This window comes from Rhamphochromis longiceps, linkage group LG15 (assembly GCF_057381845.1).
Source record: "Rhamphochromis longiceps isolate RC_006_pf linkage group LG15, R_longiceps_female_GT1.1, whole genome shotgun sequence".
NCBI classification, from domain to species: domain Eukaryota; kingdom Metazoa; phylum Chordata; class Actinopteri; order Cichliformes; family Cichlidae; genus Rhamphochromis; species Rhamphochromis longiceps.
This window is the reverse complement of record NC_140571.1, coordinates 1,417,877-1,435,192: the sequence shown is the minus strand read 5'-3', so window position 1 is coordinate 1,435,192 and position 17,316 is coordinate 1,417,877. Positions and strand designations below refer to the sequence as shown.

The 17,316-nt window shown below is 43.4% G+C and overlaps 1 protein-coding gene across 1 annotated transcript; it reads right to left on the bottom strand.

Moving 5' to 3' along the window:
• Window positions 1–5,662: 5,662 nt before the first annotated feature.
• LOC146651768 (alpha-1-antitrypsin homolog) lies at window positions 5,663–15,105 on the bottom strand. The gene is made up of 5 exons (XM_085383063.1): window positions 15,038–15,105; window positions 10,934–11,546; window positions 10,481–10,751; window positions 6,545–6,692; window positions 5,663–6,421 (listed from the first exon to the last, which is right to left on the bottom strand). Exons 1-5 carry the CDS (start codon window positions 15,044–15,046, stop codon window positions 6,230–6,232), a joined length of 1,233 nt encoding a protein of 410 aa, XP_085239189.1. The 5' UTR covers window positions 15,047–15,105; the 3' UTR covers window positions 5,663–6,229.
• Between the last annotated feature and the right edge of the window lie 2,211 nt (window positions 15,106–17,316).

Sequence of the window (17,316 nt, the reverse complement as noted above, 5' to 3'; positions counted from 1 at the left end):
TCTCTTCCTTCCTCTTTACCTTCAGTTATGTCACCACTAACTGCCACCTCCAGAGCTTCTCAGAGGATGCAGGCTTCGTTGGACGTGGACCTGAGGCGAAACGATCTTGAGCATAGGAAGGTTATCACACACTCACTCTCATCTGGTGTAACTCGACAGCCTGCACATCAGCACCTGCACATCAGCACCAGCGTATCAAAACAAGATGTTGGTTGATTTCTGGAGAAAGCCAAGCTCATCGGTGCGCTCGGTCTCGGCTTCCTCCACAGAATTTCTCCACAGGTTGGACTGGTGCAAATTGCCAGGTGATAACAGATAACACTCGTGCTCTGCTCAAGAAAGGCCAAAGTTGGCTCCCTCTGCTGGACAGGCTGAGCTCTTCTGAGATGTGCAGGACAGTACTGAAGAGCTTTCATGACGTAGGTCCTTCATCTCCTCAGACTGTATAATACCCACACAGGATAAAGGTGTTTAAAAAATGCATGTGTGTTATCATCACTCTCACTGTGCTGTATGTACATATTGTTTTACTTTATTTTACATTTTATAGAAACCATCTGTACATAGTTTAGTATTGTGGCCATTGTGCACTATTTGTACTTTATATCTCTCATTCACTGCTTCTTCCTCCTCCTCGTGCTCCTGTAACAAGGGAATTTCCCCAGTGTGAGATTAAATAAAGTCTATTTGATGTGATAGACATGGAAATAAACATTAATCACACAGTGTTTCAGGTATAGAGTAATTACACCATCAGCTGTTGGTTGATTTCCTGCTAGCCTTGCTCTGACTCTACAATAATAAACGGGTTCTTATGTCGCACTTTTCTATGCTGGTTGAGCTTCAAACCCTTTGGTGCAACATGCCTCGTTCACACTTAGATTAATGTAACAGAGAGCAACTCTGGGTTCTTTATTTTGCCCAACGATACTTTGGCATGCCAGGAAGTGAACCACCAACCTTCCAGTCAGAGGATGGCCAGCTCTACCTCCTACTGAATTTCCCGGAGGATAAAGTTTCATCTAATCTATCTAATCTGAACCACAGGCAATGACCAGCAGATCACAGGCATCCAGTATCTTTTGTTGATGTCATATGAATATGATGTGATATCCAAAGTGCGATTTACCTCTGAGAAACGCTCCTCCTCTCCTCGTATTACTGACCTGCTGCCAATTAACCTTTTAAAGCTACGATAATTAATTAGATTTGCAAATCATTGCATTCTGATATTATTATTATTAAGTCACAGACATTTAATCCCATATTATATTAGATATTAGAGAATAATCCCACACTGGGAAAATCCACGTTACAGTAGTTCACCGGTCAGGAAGAAAAGGGGAATTTGGGCTCTAGTTGTTGTCTGCGTGTCTTGGGCGGCTCTGCTTTAGTGTTTCTTTGAAATAGTTGAAAATAGCTGCCTGCCTAATATAGAGAACAACATTGGTATTCTTGATACAGTGCACTGGGCTGCTGGGACACGCTGGGTCCTGATATTGCATGTACTGCAGATAAGAATAGTTAGACACGTACCACTCACCTAAATGTTATTGCAAACCAATCTGTCTCCATGGCAAAAGCACTCCTGGTGGCAGTGGCCTTTCCCTTTTTCATCAACAGCATGCACTCTAATATATATACAACAAAAACCAAGGCAGCTCCAGGGATGTCAGTGTGATCGAGCATCATTGGCAGAGGACGTCTGACGTGCAGAGACGCCGCTCGGCAGCCCACAGGTCCAAACTGGATGTGCCACTGTCCTCGTGCAAAGCGGCTCGCGGGTTACACATCCACGTCTTTCGTCTGTGTTTGGGAGGACGTGAGCAAACAGAATTGTTTTAAAGAGTTCCCTTTTTTAGATCACAGCAGTGTCTTTCCTGAGTGGCATGCATGTGCTGAGCGTTGGTGTGTTATTAAGCATGATGACTAAAGCCTGAGAACACCCAGTTCTCTCATCAGTTCATGTTTCCGATGCGCCTGTCTGTCAGTGTCACTGCAAAGAGACATGCTTTCCTTCCTCCTGTTGCATTACAAGAAATGCGCTGCTGTGTGAGAGCGGCACACTGAAATAACTGCCATTAGGACCCACACACTCTAACCCCGATGGCGAATGCATTATAGATGGCCACTTCACAATGTGTCAAATCATATCTTGATTTGCATGTGTATCACACATTTGATCTTCTTCAAGCAGGAATAAGAACCAAAGCAGAGAGATCTGAGAGATTTTCAGCGCTAGAAGAGCGAGAGACATGGAGCTCAGCACTAATGAAGACGTCTTTCTGCTGAGGTTCAGAAATGATGTTGGGCTTGTGATGTTTTCCACAGCGAATGTGTTTGTGCTACAGAGCAGACTTCGCCTGTTCAAATGAATAGCAAAGGATGCTTTGCAGTGAGCGTGTGCTACTTCCCTGACTTTGTTTTTCAAACCTAAAATGAAATATCTGCAAAAGCCAGTGTTTAACAGCGATGACACCTACACCTCTGTAAATGCACAAAAGCCATCTGTTAAGTCCGTAGCAATGCTGGCAGTCTTGTAGCCAGAGCACATCGAAGCACAAGCTGTGGGAGTGGTAGTAAGCCTCTCAGCGTTTGCCAACACTGTTGTGTTGTACTTTGTACAATTAGTGCAGATAATTTCATTCATGGTTTAGTCTTCTGTCTACAGGAGCTTTCTTGGAGCCTGCCAGGAGGATTTACTCTAATCTATGGGTCTGTCTGGGATGCTACCTGGGTGCATTGTGACAAACGATTAATGCACAGCCGAATGTAGTTCTTAGAGATATTGGTCAAAATAAAATAGAGTAAAACATACAGTGAAAGACCAGAACACAAATCACATACACACTAAGAGCAATTCGCCTGTTTAACCATTTATGTCAGAGAGCAGAGCGTGGCGTCGTCTTCAATCACAATTATCTTGAGTTTGTCTAGTCCAGCCTCCTCACGTTACCCTCCAATAATCCTTCGACATTTCTCACACCTGAGTTTTTTTCCCAACCTAAAATACCAACATCGTTTTCTCATTTATCTGGACTGTAAACAGGCTTTTATGCTTCTTCGATCTCACTGAGCACGTAACCAAAATGAAACATAAACCTTTAAACTGAGGACAACCGTCTCTACCCAACCAACCCGGTTACCCGAGCATTTGTATTCCACCGGTTTCTTTACAGTTCAACATACTAATTAATCCTGTTTGACAAGCAGACGGGATTATTGCGTTTCCAGTCACACTCTGATCAACTCATCCAAAGAGGCTACACACACTCAAACGTGTCCGGCTAAGTGTGCAGTGTTTGCCTGTCCCAGTGGGATGGAGCTTCTATGAATTTCCACTCCTGGAAATTAGTCGTAGTTTTACTATCTGTGTGCACACTCGCATAGGCCACAGAGATTTCAAGAATTTATGTGAAGTCCTGATCAAATTTAAACTGGTGGACTGCTCGTACTGGGACTTTCTGCCCAGTCAGCTTTTTGATTGGGAAACGTCCTGCCAACTTTCTTTACAGCAGCGATTGTATGTCAGCGCCAACAAGAGAGACAAAGTGTATGTGTACTCAATGTGTAAACACTCTGCTGCAACTTTTCCACTGACGGGTCAAAGAGCAAAGGGCTGTTTGAGGCCGATGGCCGTGGGGGGCACGTACTGTCCCATCTGAATCTGTTACAACCCTTTGAAACCTCTGGGATTCACCAGTTAATTCCCAAAAGTTTGAATCCATCTAATCTGCTAACCTGACATTTCTTTATTTGTTAGTTGATTTATTTAAAAAATGCTGGAATGATGCTTCCATGAGTTTAATCCATAAACAACATGTTTTATTTCATGTTCTACAGCTTTATTATGTAACTTGTTTTTTACATTTTTTATTGTTTTTAAGTGTTTTGGTGTTTTTAACTTGTATTGATATGCATCAGTTTTATTTATTTATCTCTTTATTTTCAAATAGCTGTACAGCACTTTGTTTGAAAGCGCTTCATAAATAAAGTTATTATTATTACTAACTTAAGCAAAGTGTTTTTAACAGTAATTTAGTCAAATATTAAAATGCTTCTGTGAAGACTGGTAGCCGTTACAAATATTTCTATAATGTAAATAATGTTTTCAATCGTGATCCTCAAAATGACATCATTACAGTGGCATCATCTCACAAGCAGCTGCCGTTATATAACTGTCAGGTTGGTGATATTGCCCATGAACAGTAGCTCCCAGCAGAGTTTTCAAAAATGAAAGCCAAGGAGGGCCCGTCATTTCTGACTGATGGTGGAAGGCTGAGCCAAGCTTTGGAGATGTGATGGCTGCTGAATCTCTTCCTGTCTCAGTGACACTGAGGGGGCAGTCTGGGGCTGTTTTCTAACTCCACTGTTAGTCTCTTTTAGTGTCTTAGAGCAGCGGTCCCCAACCCCCGGGCCTCGGACCGGTACCGGTCCGTGAGTCGTTTGGTACCGGGTCGCGAGAGTTGAGGCTCAGGTGTGAAATGTGTGGTTTTCAGGGTTTTTATCGTTTTCAGCGTTATTTTGTTATCGTTTTTATCGTTAACTCTGTTTCCCTGGGTCTTTTCACGTGTGTTATGAATAAATCGTCTTTTTTCCGGTACCGGTACTAGTTTTATTTTGTTGCATTTATCTGCGACACCTTAAAGGCCGGTCCGTGAAAATATTGTCGGGCATAAACCGGTCCGTGGTGCAAAAAAGGTTGGAGACCGCTGCTGTAGAGTCCAGCAAAAGTAAAGGAGTGGGAATGTTCTAGCATTATTCCCTAATAAGAATTAAAAAAAGAAAGTCAGCATGAGAAGCAGAGACTGGTGCATGCTCTTTTTATGGGGTTTCTGGGGCAGCTGTAGATCAGAAGTTAGAGCGGGTCATCATTGGATACTAATCAGAGGTTTGGTGATTGATCCCCGGCTGCTCCAGTCAGCAAATATCCGTAGGGGAAGATACTAACCCAAAGTTGCTCTCTGATGCATCCAGAATCGTCAATGTTAGATAGAAAGCTCTTAAGCATAGAAGGTTGGGCGTGTATGGATGGGTTAATAATAGATGCTGTATATACAGTGATGATCAAGTTAAAAAAAAGTAATTAGATAACCTTTCAATAAACCTGCCAGTCCTATTTTTTGCAAAATCCTTCATATAAAATATAATCAAATGAAAAACTCTCTTTTAAAAATGCTTGTTTGTCATTGTGTCATGAGACACTCTCACAAAATCATAACCGCATGTTTGGATAATATGGGGATTCTTGTTTGTCGCCTATGTTGTCAACACTTGCACGATGTGGACATACAACAGTTAATCTCTCTATTTTTAAACTACTTTTACCATTTCTCTCACATTTCAAAATAATATCAGGGAAAGATGGAAGGTCAGAATGACACCCAAATGAGTCTTTAACTTGTTTTAACAGGTTTCATTAAAAACTGCCAAACTGTTAACTCAAAGCCTAAAAGGATTTGAGTTCATTTGATCGTAGATTTGGGGTTGATGTCCACCTGAGCAGTTTCCCTTCCTTTTTTAACCTTGAACAGCCTGAAACATGAAATAACTACAAGAATATTCACATTTTTTTAAAACTTAAATGTTTATTGAACCTTCTGACAGTTTTTTTTAGAAAGAGAGTGCAATTAAACATCAGTTTTCACATATGGATCTTGATTTTTCATATTTTTGCTACATTTGTTCCTTAAAAATGTGCAACTTATTCAGATTCATTCATAAGTGGACGAGAGATGAGAATATTCTGAATATTTATTAGAATCTGTTGAAATGCTACTCGGCATCTAATGTCAGCGAGCGGGTTAGATAATAACCTTCTCCCATTGGAGGGAGAATTAAACAGAGATTTTCCTGGAGCAGTCGGGACAGTGACCCCCAAACTGAGCAAGTGGCTTTTGTAAACCCCAGAGTGTCTTTGTAAGTCTGGGATTTAGTAACTAGTTTTCTTGCCCTATGAGCCACATCTTAGTGGAATATCTCAGAAACAAACCACAGCAAATTTCTCATTTATTTAGTATCAATATTTTTAGTTAAAACTATGGTAGTCTTAAGATTTCTTCTTTTTTACCTGAGCAAAATGTCCTCAATATTACTTTGTAGACCACATAAATTAGTGTGTGCAGACTGACAAATATGTGTTTAGTGTGAGCGCTCAGTCTTTTATATCATGAAAAGATCCTTATGATGACAACTGTGATCAAACGTGTCATCTCACAACTGTGTGCCGTTATGAAGCTGTTGGTTTGTTGATCCTGCCCATGAAGAGGATGCTTCCAGTCGAGTTTTCTACAATGAAAACTAAGAAGGGCCTGTCAATTCTGACGGGTGTTGGTGTAGTCAGTAGGATCCATTCAGAAATGGTGATGGCTGCTGCCTCTGTTCCCATCTCGGTGACACTGATCGTGGCCTTGTGGGATGCCTGTGGGAAAAAATAAGAAAGCGGGCAGATCAAAGCTAATTTCTCAGAATTCAGTTTAACCAAAAGAGTAGGCATGCTCTAGTCCTGTTCCCTAAAAACAAGTAAAAAGGAAACTTCGCCCACCTTTGATACTTTAAGTGGAAACTTGTTTGACACAGCAGAGAAATCCGCGGTGTTTTCAAAAGCACTTGTGATGCCCATTTCTTGCAATATATTCCTCAAGGAGGCATTAGTGGCAATGGAAAATTTTGGCATATAAAGTTCCACATACCTGAGAAACAGAGAAACCATAATTATACAGTTACACTGCTGGTGGTTCCATCTTTTTCTAACTGGCTCAGCTCAATCTTCACTGCAACAGTCTTGAACAACACCCGCATTCCTGCTGACGCCAATCCGCCAGTGCAGCTTACACACCACCTTCACATCACTCATGAGGAAGCTTGCACGATACTTTAGCTCTCTTGCTTGAAGCTGGAATTGTTTCTGGGTCATTGACTTAGTGTTTTGATCTTTTCTTTACTGCTTTTGTAAGAAATGGTTTTTGTTTCTAGGTTTTGTTTTCAGTACTTGGTAATTGTGTTTATTATAATCCTTATATCAGCTTTTGCTGCCTTCCCTGTGTTTCCTGTGTGCAGCTGTTAGGTCTCCCTCACTGTAGGTTGGTTTCTTCCCTTTTTATTTTGCCAGTCTCTGATCCCACCTGCTGTATGTGCACATCCTTACTACTTGGTAGTGTGTTTTCCTTGCTCCGGATTCTCTTGGCGATAGCGGGGTGTTAATCAGCCAAAGACCTGTCTCATTTTGGTTCAGCTCTCAGTTGAGAGGTGTCCCATCACCCTTACCATTAGCCACACTGAGGGTCTTCACCACTTACATCGGCCTGCAGCCAAGCCGCCTAAATTCTCTACATGATCATCGGCCTGTAACAGCCACCAGAAGGTCTTCTACACCTTCGTTGATCTCTGGCTGTGCTGCCAGAGGGTCTTTGCAGAGACCCTCAGCCTCCAAAGGACAAAGCTTTCAGTGGTCTCCTATCAGACCCTCCATCCCTATCATCCACATTCATCTCAGCCACCAGGGTTGATTTGTTTCACAGCCAGCCCCTGACCTGGCTTCCCACTTCTGCTGGTTCCGTGGCCAGCACCCAGAGCTGCTCCACTCAACACCACTCAAAGAGTTCTTTAAGTCTCCCCTTTGCATTTCCATTCCTTCTCATGAGTCCTGCATTTGGATGCACATCCTGTCAACTACACTGGCAAATTGTGACAGACGCAGCCTCATTCTCCCAAACCAGAGGGTGCATTTCATTTGGGTGCAAACCACTCCAGTGCATGATGAAGGTGACACTCTGATGAAGCCAACAGTATCACATCGTCCACAAAAAAATACAAATACGTCTCCTCAGTCACTTCTCCAAGTCAACGAAACACACGTATACTGGAGGGTCAGCCTGCCATGATACCCCAGAAGTCCTGCAAAGGGTAACAATCTGGTTGAAGGTTCAATGATTGCCAAGAGCCTCCTTTCCAGCAGTGTAATAAAGCTATAACTTGTTTTTTTAAATGCACAGGCGATATAGGAAACGCTCGGGTCACCAGACTCAAAGTTCCTCAAAGTGCTCTTTCCATAACCCAAAAATATCCCCAGTCCAGGTCAGCATTTCTTCTGCCCAAACATGACCCGAGCCCAGCCCTGCTTTCACATTTATTCATGTAATATTGAGATATTTCAGTGTTACCTCATCATACCAAAACAAAGAACACACTTTTCCTCGGTTTGGGTTCTGTTAGTACACGTAATATACAGTGTTGAACTTACACAGTGTGCAGATTTATACTAATCAAACACAGAAAGTTGTTCTACTATTGCAAAATGATCATTTTGACTCCACAATCCTACAAGTAGCCACATCTGCAAATGTTTCTAGCTTGTTGTGCATCTGATCATATACAACATTAGATTATTCTACATACAATGGGAATTACTTTTTAACCTACATAAACGATGGCACAACACATAGCATCAAAACCTGATACACAGCTGCCCATTGCGCCTGTTTGCTTCTTTAGCCGTCACAGTTGTTGTCTGAAAGCCAACAAAGACGGATTTTTCTTTACCAAGTGGATCATCACAGCCTTGCCGTGTTGGTCCATTTGATCGACCTTTATGGTTACTATTTTTATTATTTTATTTTCTGTTGTTACAGACGGGACAGACATGACTGGGGGGAAAAAGGGAGAAAGAAAGATGAAGGAAAAGAAAAGCAGGGGGGAAGAGGGAGAGTGAGGAAGGACACTTAAAAAGAAAAGAAACTCCCGGATCACCTGCTGAGAGAGAAAAAAAGAGAAAACAAGCAAAACAAGAGAGCAACATAATAAACACAACACCATCGCATTAATCTAGCTAAGTGTAAATAACAGTAAATACTAAATATTGAATTTTGTTGTGCAGCGCGGCGCACAATGTGCTATGAGGTAGCAGCCAAGAAAGGTGTAGTTTGTGTCTGTGAACACCCGTGTGCACACCTGTGTGGATCAGCACGCTTGTATTCAAAAAGCTAAGGAGCTTCTTAGACTACGATGACCTGGAGGACTGAGAACCTTCACAGGCATATTGTATTCAAAAGGTTTCTCCACATAACGATCTGCTAGAGCAGGGGTGTCGAACTCCAGGCCTCGAGGGCCGGTGTCCTGCAGGTTTGAGATCTCTCCCTGGGTCAACACACCTGAATCACATGATTAGTTCATTACCAGGCCTCTGGAGAACTTCAAGACATGTTGAGGAGGTGATTTAGCCGTTTAAATCAGCTGTGCTGGATCAAGGACACATCTAAAACCTGCAGGACACCGGCACCTCGAGGCCTGGAGTTCGACACCTGTTTGCTAGAGGGTGTGGGGAGCTATAGCCCCGTCCCCCAGGGCAGGCATGGAGGAGATCCAGGCCCCAGACATCTACATGCCCCCAGAGTGCGAGAGCCCAAGGAGGACCGCCGGAGGGACATCCGTGCCACCCTCCTGGGAAGAGCTGAGGAGAGCCACAGATGAGGGGTCACCCAGCAGCCACAGAGCAGAAGCCAGAGGAGGGCTGCTCTGCCGGCAGCCAGCTGTGCCAGAGTGAACTGAGCCCCAGGCCCAGAGGCTGGAGGTCTGAAGACCCCCACCCCCCGGAAGGGGCCCGACTGAGCCATGGGTGGCAGGCCCTGCCATGCAGCCACCGGGAGTGAGCCGGTACATACCCAAGCACCCCAAGAAACAAGATCCACCAACGCACCTACGCCTGAGGGCATCAGCCACCGGCAGGGAGTGTGGTGAGGGGAGATAGGCCTCCATTCTTTGGAGGGGCTGAGATGTTCCCAGAGGGGTGGAGTCTGAGACCCGACCTGACGTATAGACAGACAAACAGGCACACACAGACACAAACTTGCATTCCCCCCTCATGCACACATATACAAACACTCGGCACTCAACCAATGTGGAGACAGACACAAATGGACACAGTACACACAATCACACTCCCCAAACATAGTCTATACCCCAGGTCCAGGTACCCTCGCCCGCAGAGGAGGAAACTGCACCTTGACCCAGAAGATGTTACCCTTCCCCCGGGGTGGAGACAAGCAGACCCTGCCCTGCAGCAGCAGGGAGGCCCAGCATCCCAGACCCCAACTGGACGGCCAACACCTCCGTCCAGCCCCTCCGCCCCAATGGCTATCAGAGAATGGGGGTGTGTGAAGACCCCATACCTCCCTCCTTCCGCTCAGTGTAGTGTTGCTGCGTGTTGTTCTAAAGTGCATTTAAAACATGGGTGGGCATGGTAAAATTTAGAAAATTATAGCCAAGATGACGACCGTTAAGGGAGAGAAGTGTACAACCTTCCAATGGTCACAAATAAACTCTATACCTTTAGTGCATTGCTCATCCATCTGATTCTCAGTGTAAATAAACTTTGGGTCTCGTAATAGCAAAGCTAAGAGCAGTTTTATGAGACACAGAAATGGGTAACACACTTCAGCTACTACCAAGAAAGAATAATCAGCCATAATGCAATAAGTCTTACATCATAGATGCTGAGTTTTGCCAGTTTCTTATATGGTCCTTGTTGATGTTTTCCTCTACACTCCTCATCCAGCCTTCATCAGGAAGGACAATCATCATGGAGGTTTGACTCTCGTATGGCAGCAAGATGATGCTGGTGTGGTTCGCTCTGTCCTCAAAGATGTGGTAGTATCCCGTCCTTACCATCATGTCAACCTGAACTTTGGTCCTGCTGTCAACATGGAAGTCCGCCTTATGTGTCATTTCACTATTAAATGGTTTCTTCCAGTATCCTGCCCGACACAGTGGAGAGTGGTGATGACAATATTGGGATGTGTCAGCATGAATCATACTACTTGTTGAAAGTATATTTCAATCATCAGCTGACATCTAAGCTGACCTTTTTTATTTAAATATATGTAATATTCATGTTTGTCTGTTGTAGCCTAACAATAGACTTGATCAGGCTGCTTACCTTTAAAATAGACATAGTTAATGAGCATCATCATGGTTTCAGGGTCAACATCGTTCACCATATCTTTGATCTTGTCCTGTGTTTTATTGGCAATGTGTCTGTTGATTTTATCTGCAGCCTCAGCAGGGTTAGTAAAGTTGATTTGTAAGACCTCACCAGAGTAATGCTGCTTGACATCATTCAGAAACTTCTCCAGGGGACTGAAACCTGAGTGCACTGCAATGGTATTGCCAACATCCAGCTTTTGGTTCTCCTGGCTTTGTCCAAGCACGTGGAAAAGATGTTGGTAGGCTTCATTGACCTGAGTCTGGTTTAAGGTGCTGTAGCCCAGGCTGGAGAACAGCTGGCTGTGGGTTTCACTATGGGCCCCAGTAGACAGTACGGACAGGGCAGTGGAGATGCCCAGTGGTGAGAAGAAAATGTTGTTTCCAGCAGCAGTCCTCGCATTCAGACGTTTGTACAGGGCAAAGGCAAAGTCAGCATTAGGAGCAGAGAGCTTGTGGCAGCTCATATGGTCTTCAGAACCACGGTTGTGGTGGAGATGGTGGTCTGCCGAGGCTACAGCGAGCAACAGTGCAATGAGTGCACAGCTACAGAAATGCATCTTTAGAGTCTGTGGATTGGAAATCAAAGAAGTAATACAAAATGAGTTCCAGTTAAAGTTTTTCATTACAGGCAGTTATCTATCTGTAAATCATAATTCCTCAACCTTTGGTAAAAAGAAGTAATCTAATTAAATCTTTCATCTACCACCTTTACAGGGGCAGCAGTCTGGGCAGAGAAGTACACACTTCCCTTACCCCAGCCACCTCTTCCAGCTTATCCGAGATAGACTGACTTGTTCCCAAACAAGGCAAAAATTATAATCTCTCCAGCAACTCCTGGGCCTGCCCTGTAGCCTCCTCCCAGTATGAGATTCAAACAGCTCACCTAGGTTTCCAGTAGTCATCCTAGTCAGATGCCTGTACCACCTCAGCTGGCTGTTTTCCATTTGGAGGAGCAACGGTGCTGCTTTGAATGTCAAAGCTCCCACCCTATCCTTAAGTAAGAGCTCAGACATCCTTTAAAGGAAACTCAGTGCTGTTGTTTGTATCCGCAACATCGTTCATTCGGTCGCTTCATGGGACCTTGTGACAATAGGACCATAGATTGACTGGTAAATTGACAGCTTTGCTTTTATGCTCCACGCTCCTCTCACTCATAAACAACACCTTGAGACCCAGGCCTGAGTAAGCTACCCCACCCTTTTCCTTCTGAGAACCATGGTGCTGATTCTCATTTCTGTTTCTTCACACTTGACCGCAAACTGCCCCCGATCAAGCCAACAAAACTCCATCATTGTTGTGTACATCCTCCACCACCGTGCAACATCGAAATATTCTGTCCATAAGAATTATGACCAGAATTGTGACAAGCTGTAGCAGAGATGGAAGCAAGTCCGGTTTACTGCTGAAGATACAAACTAGGCACTCGCCATGGCCTGCAACAACAAGCCAGACACCTCATAATCTCGAAGCACCGCCCTGCTCTAAGTCCACAAAACAGATGGTTGGGCAAACTCCCATCCCTTGAATGTCCTCAAGAGAATAAAGAGCTACTCCAGTGTAGGGATGAGTACCGGTATCCGGTGCCATCATGGCACCGGTTCTGACATAAACGGTAGTAACCAGACCAAAAGCAGCGCACATTTCGGTGCTTTTTTTCGGTGCTTTTTTTTCCTGAGCTGTGATACTCTTTAGATTCTAGCCAATCATTTTACCTTTCCGAGGATAGTAGGCGGGTCCAGGTACGAACGTTCTTTTAGAGCAGAGCTACAGATTAAAAATGCCCAAGGCGAAGCGGTCAAAAGTCTGGCTGTACTTCACAGCAAAAGATGCAAACTCAGCAGCAACAAGTGCTTTAAGCTGATACTGTGATACTGTCAAAGGAGGTAACTCCTCGAATCTGATGAAACACCTGCCGACGCATAGCGTTTTTTTTAAAAGCCGAGAAATGCGCCGTATTTGATAGCTTGCTGCGAGACCTCATACCAAGCACATCTACTGCGGGTGTGGTGCCTGTTATCAGACCCGGAGTTAGCAACATCCCCCAAGAACCCGAAGAGGAGAGTTCTGGCCCCTAGCCCTGCCAGTGTAGCAGAAATGATGAGGATGATGATGCAGCAGCAGCCGTTCTTCTCTGCGTGAGTAGCTTCATGTTGTTCGTGTGTAATTTACGTTGAGTAGGCTAACCACGTTATTACATTAATGCATGTAAGGTGAACTAGCAAACATCATCATAGCTACATGCGGCTGTCTTCTTGTTTGATGGCAGATACTCCCTTCACCCTGGCCAAAAAGGCTAAAATGACCAAAGTGGAAAACAGTTAAACATGAGAGGTTTTTGGACAAAGTTTGTGTTTTCCATTGTTTAAGCACTGCTTCCAGCCAAGAGTGATGCCATATATGCCCCATAGCTGCAGAAAAGGCTAACATTGTTATCTTTTCACAAAAAAACAGCTGAACATGAGAGGTTTTTGGACAAAGTTTGTGTTCTCCATTCTTTAAGCACCGGTGTGAGCACCGTTTGAGCACCGGCACCGTTTCAAAAGTACCGATTTGGTACTGGTATCGGATAAAACCTAATCGATACCCATCCCTACTCCAGTGTTACATGGGCAGAATGATAACTTGTCCTGAAGGTATTCGAACCTGAAGGCACAGAACCACAGGCAGAGAACCAGGGGGATACAAGTAACCTACTCCTGCTCACTGCCTCTCAGCTGGGGCACCTCCAGAGTGGAACAATTATATTTTCTAATGAAATAATGCAGTTACAGTATCTGAAGTCTAAAGGGAGTTATTATTGTTTACCTTTATCTTTCATACTTTAGCAGACTCATTTTCCCAAATATTTCCTGGTAATGTAGTCAAAGGAGCTTTTAAAGAAAAGCGTCTGGACTTCTTTAAGTTGCTTGAAGACGTTTCACCTCTCATCCGAGAAGCTTCTTCAGTTCTAAGGACTTAGAACTGAAGAAGCTCCTTTGACTACAATGACCTGGATGACTGAGAACCTTCACAGATATTTCCTGTTAATCTACTGTCAGCTTACATTACTGTGGCTCAATGAATCACTCAAACATTATTTGCCATTACAGTAGCTTACAGTTGTACTATGATGGCCACACTCCCCTCGAAATACGCAAAATATCTGCACCTACAGTCAAAGAGGCAGAAAAATATAGCAGTACACCTTAAGAAAACTTGGTTGCGCTCTATTACAGCAGTAATGTTGCAATAGTGGGTGGAAACAAGGTAAACATATGGAAATAGCGAGTTACTATCACTTTATTAACAATGTAATATTCAAGTAATAAGCAAGTAACATCCTGCACCAGCAGTGGTGTCAGCCGCAAGTAGGTAGCAGGCGGCCACAGCACAAAACCACAAAATAATAGCAAAGTAATGTTTTGGTAAAACTTTTAAAACCTGCTGCCAGCAGAACAGAAACATCAGGGAAACTTTTCTATACTTACTTCAAAGTCGTAGCAGTTTTAGCATTTTGCAGTCCTGGTTGTTTTTGATTACACAGAAATTAATTCACTTTTTTCTAAGTAATCATCAGACTTTATGGATTTTGCTTGAATGCGTTATTAACATAGAATTAAAGCTGTATTTGTCAGGCTGGATTCTCTGCACAGAAAATACCAAACTTGCTTCCACATAACAGGAAACCAAAAATGAACAAAGACAAATGCTGGAGATAAAAGCATAAAATCAGTTCCGATATTATATTGTTGTAATCTGATCCTTAAAATGTTGGAACATCTACAATGATTAATTATTTATTTTGAGGTTTAAATCATTTTAATATTAGGAAACTCGAATGCACAGAACTTGATGTTTCCATATCTTCCCCTTCTCGTTTGTGCCGTATTGCCGCACTGTCACCTGTTACTGAAACCTTTATCAAAATGTTCAGTGTGTCAGTGTCTCTGCCACAGTAGATGTTTGACTTGTACATACGGATAAAAACAAAGAGCAGAATGAACTCATAACACCGTAATAAAATACAACGAATGAAAAGAATGAAAGAAGCAGTCAATTAATGGAGGCTTATGCTTACCATTAACATCTTATTTAGTGCAGTTTCCAGAAACTCTGTTTTTTGTTTTCAGCAAGATTAAAGACAGTTCGCTGACATTTCTGTTAAAGATTAACACAGATCAGCACTCTCTTTACAGAACTTTTGGATTGATTAATTTGACTTTGTTCATGCAACAAGACTTGCTCAACAGCACAGGTAAATAACTGAGTGAAGAAATGAAAACAACTGTTCGAAAAAACAGAAGACAGCAGAAATCTGGAGCCTTTTCATGAAATACATGGTACCTTCTTTTCAACAATCATGTTTAACTGAACTTGCAAATCATACAGGCAACAGACAGCAAAACTTTATATTGATATTTATTTAACCTCCTAGGACCTGGCATCCACATATGTGGACATCACATTTTGGGTTATTTAGACCAAAATACTCAATTTTGCTCTACAAGGGCCTGAGATCCACTTACGAGGACATTATGCTGCTACTGTTCTATCAACATTTTAAATGAATATCCTCATATGTGGCTCTCATTTTTCTTAAAAACAAAAATAAGGTAAAAAAAAATCTGGTAATTCTTTGTTTTTACATTCATCGGGCCCCAATCAGCCCAAATATCAAAGAGAAATTAAAAATGCATGTCGTGGAAGAGTCCGGGTCTTAGGAGGTTAAAGATGAAGATGTTAAACAACATTTAGAATATATACACAACACATGCAGTATTATTAACCATGTTGTGTTTGGGGTGAAAATGATGGAGCAACTAAACGAAAACCAGACTGGATGGCATATTGCTGCAGGATGCTGTGGTGGCCATGCAGGTTCAGGTTCTGGGAACCATTCCTGTAGAGACCATCCGTTGACCTTTTCTGCATCGCACAAAGACATTTCAATTCAATTTTATTTACACAGCGCCAAATCAAAGCAGCAGTCACCTCAAGGTGCTTTATATTGTACAGTAGATCGTACAATAACACATACAGAGAAAAACCCAACAGTCATATGACCCCCTATGAGCAACAGTGGGAAGGAAAAACTCCCTTTTAACAGGAAGAAACCTCCGGCAGAACCAGGCTCAGGGAGGGGCGGGGCCATCTGCTGTGATTGGTTGGGGTGAGAGAAGGAAGACAGGATAAAAGACATGCTGTGGAAGAGAGACAGAGGTTAATAACAGATATGATTCAGTGCAGAGAGGTCTGTTAATACATAGTGAGTGAGAAAGGTGACTGGAAAGGAAAAACTCAATGCATCATGGGAATCCCCGGCAGCCTACGTCTATTACAGTACCTGTAATACCTACAGCATGTTCTAATCGCTCTAATAGGATATTATGGTCGACAGTATCGAACGCTGCACTGAGGTCTAGCAGGACAAGCACAGAGATGAGTCCACTGTCAGAGGCCATAAGAAGATCATTTGTAACCAGTGTAGGGACTAACGCGTTATTAAGTAACGTGTTACAGTAACTACGTTATTATTGTGGTAACGAGCACGGTAACTAGTTATTATGCCAAAACCAGGAACGCGTTACTCGTTACTGGGATTTAGATAGGGTCGTTATTCGTTACTTTGTGTGAAATCGAAACACGGACCTGGGAATAATGTCACACTCGAGTAAACGGCGTTCTGGTTAACCTCGTCTGAGAAGTCGGGATTCCAATATGGCAATGCCCTCGAAAACGGTTGTTTTGCTGGCCCTCTACAAAAAGAAATTACTGCTAAACACATATGCAGCCATAGCTGGACTCGGTGGGCCGATGGTGATATTTCGTTTTGATGTGCTGGGGGGGGGTTTGTAACGGTATAAACAGTGAAAGGTGGTGGATTGGCCAGATGCTGGCAGATGTGTAAAAATAACTCAGTTGTTTGGTGGTGGCTATGGCGGAGCTTCCACAGATTCAGTAACATTAGCAAGTGGGCCTTTTCCCCTGGCTTCTGCTCCGCGGCTGCTGAGTGAGCCCTCATCTGGGACTCTCCTCAGCTCTTTCTGGGACAGTGGCGCGGCTGCCCCTCTGTTGGTCTTCCTTGGTCTCTTGTGTTCTGGGGGCCTCTGGATGTCTGGAGTCTTGATCTCCTCCATACCTGCTTCATGCCCTGGAGGACGGGGCTGTGGCCCCCCCACACCCTCTAGCAGATCATTACATGGAGAAACCTTTGGAATGCAAGCATGCTGATCCACACAGGTATGCACACAGGTGTGCACACAGGTATTCACAGACGCGGACTACAGCTTTCTTGGCTGCTGCCTCAAAGCACATTGTGCGCTGTCTATCTTGCGTGTTGCACAATATTGTTTATTA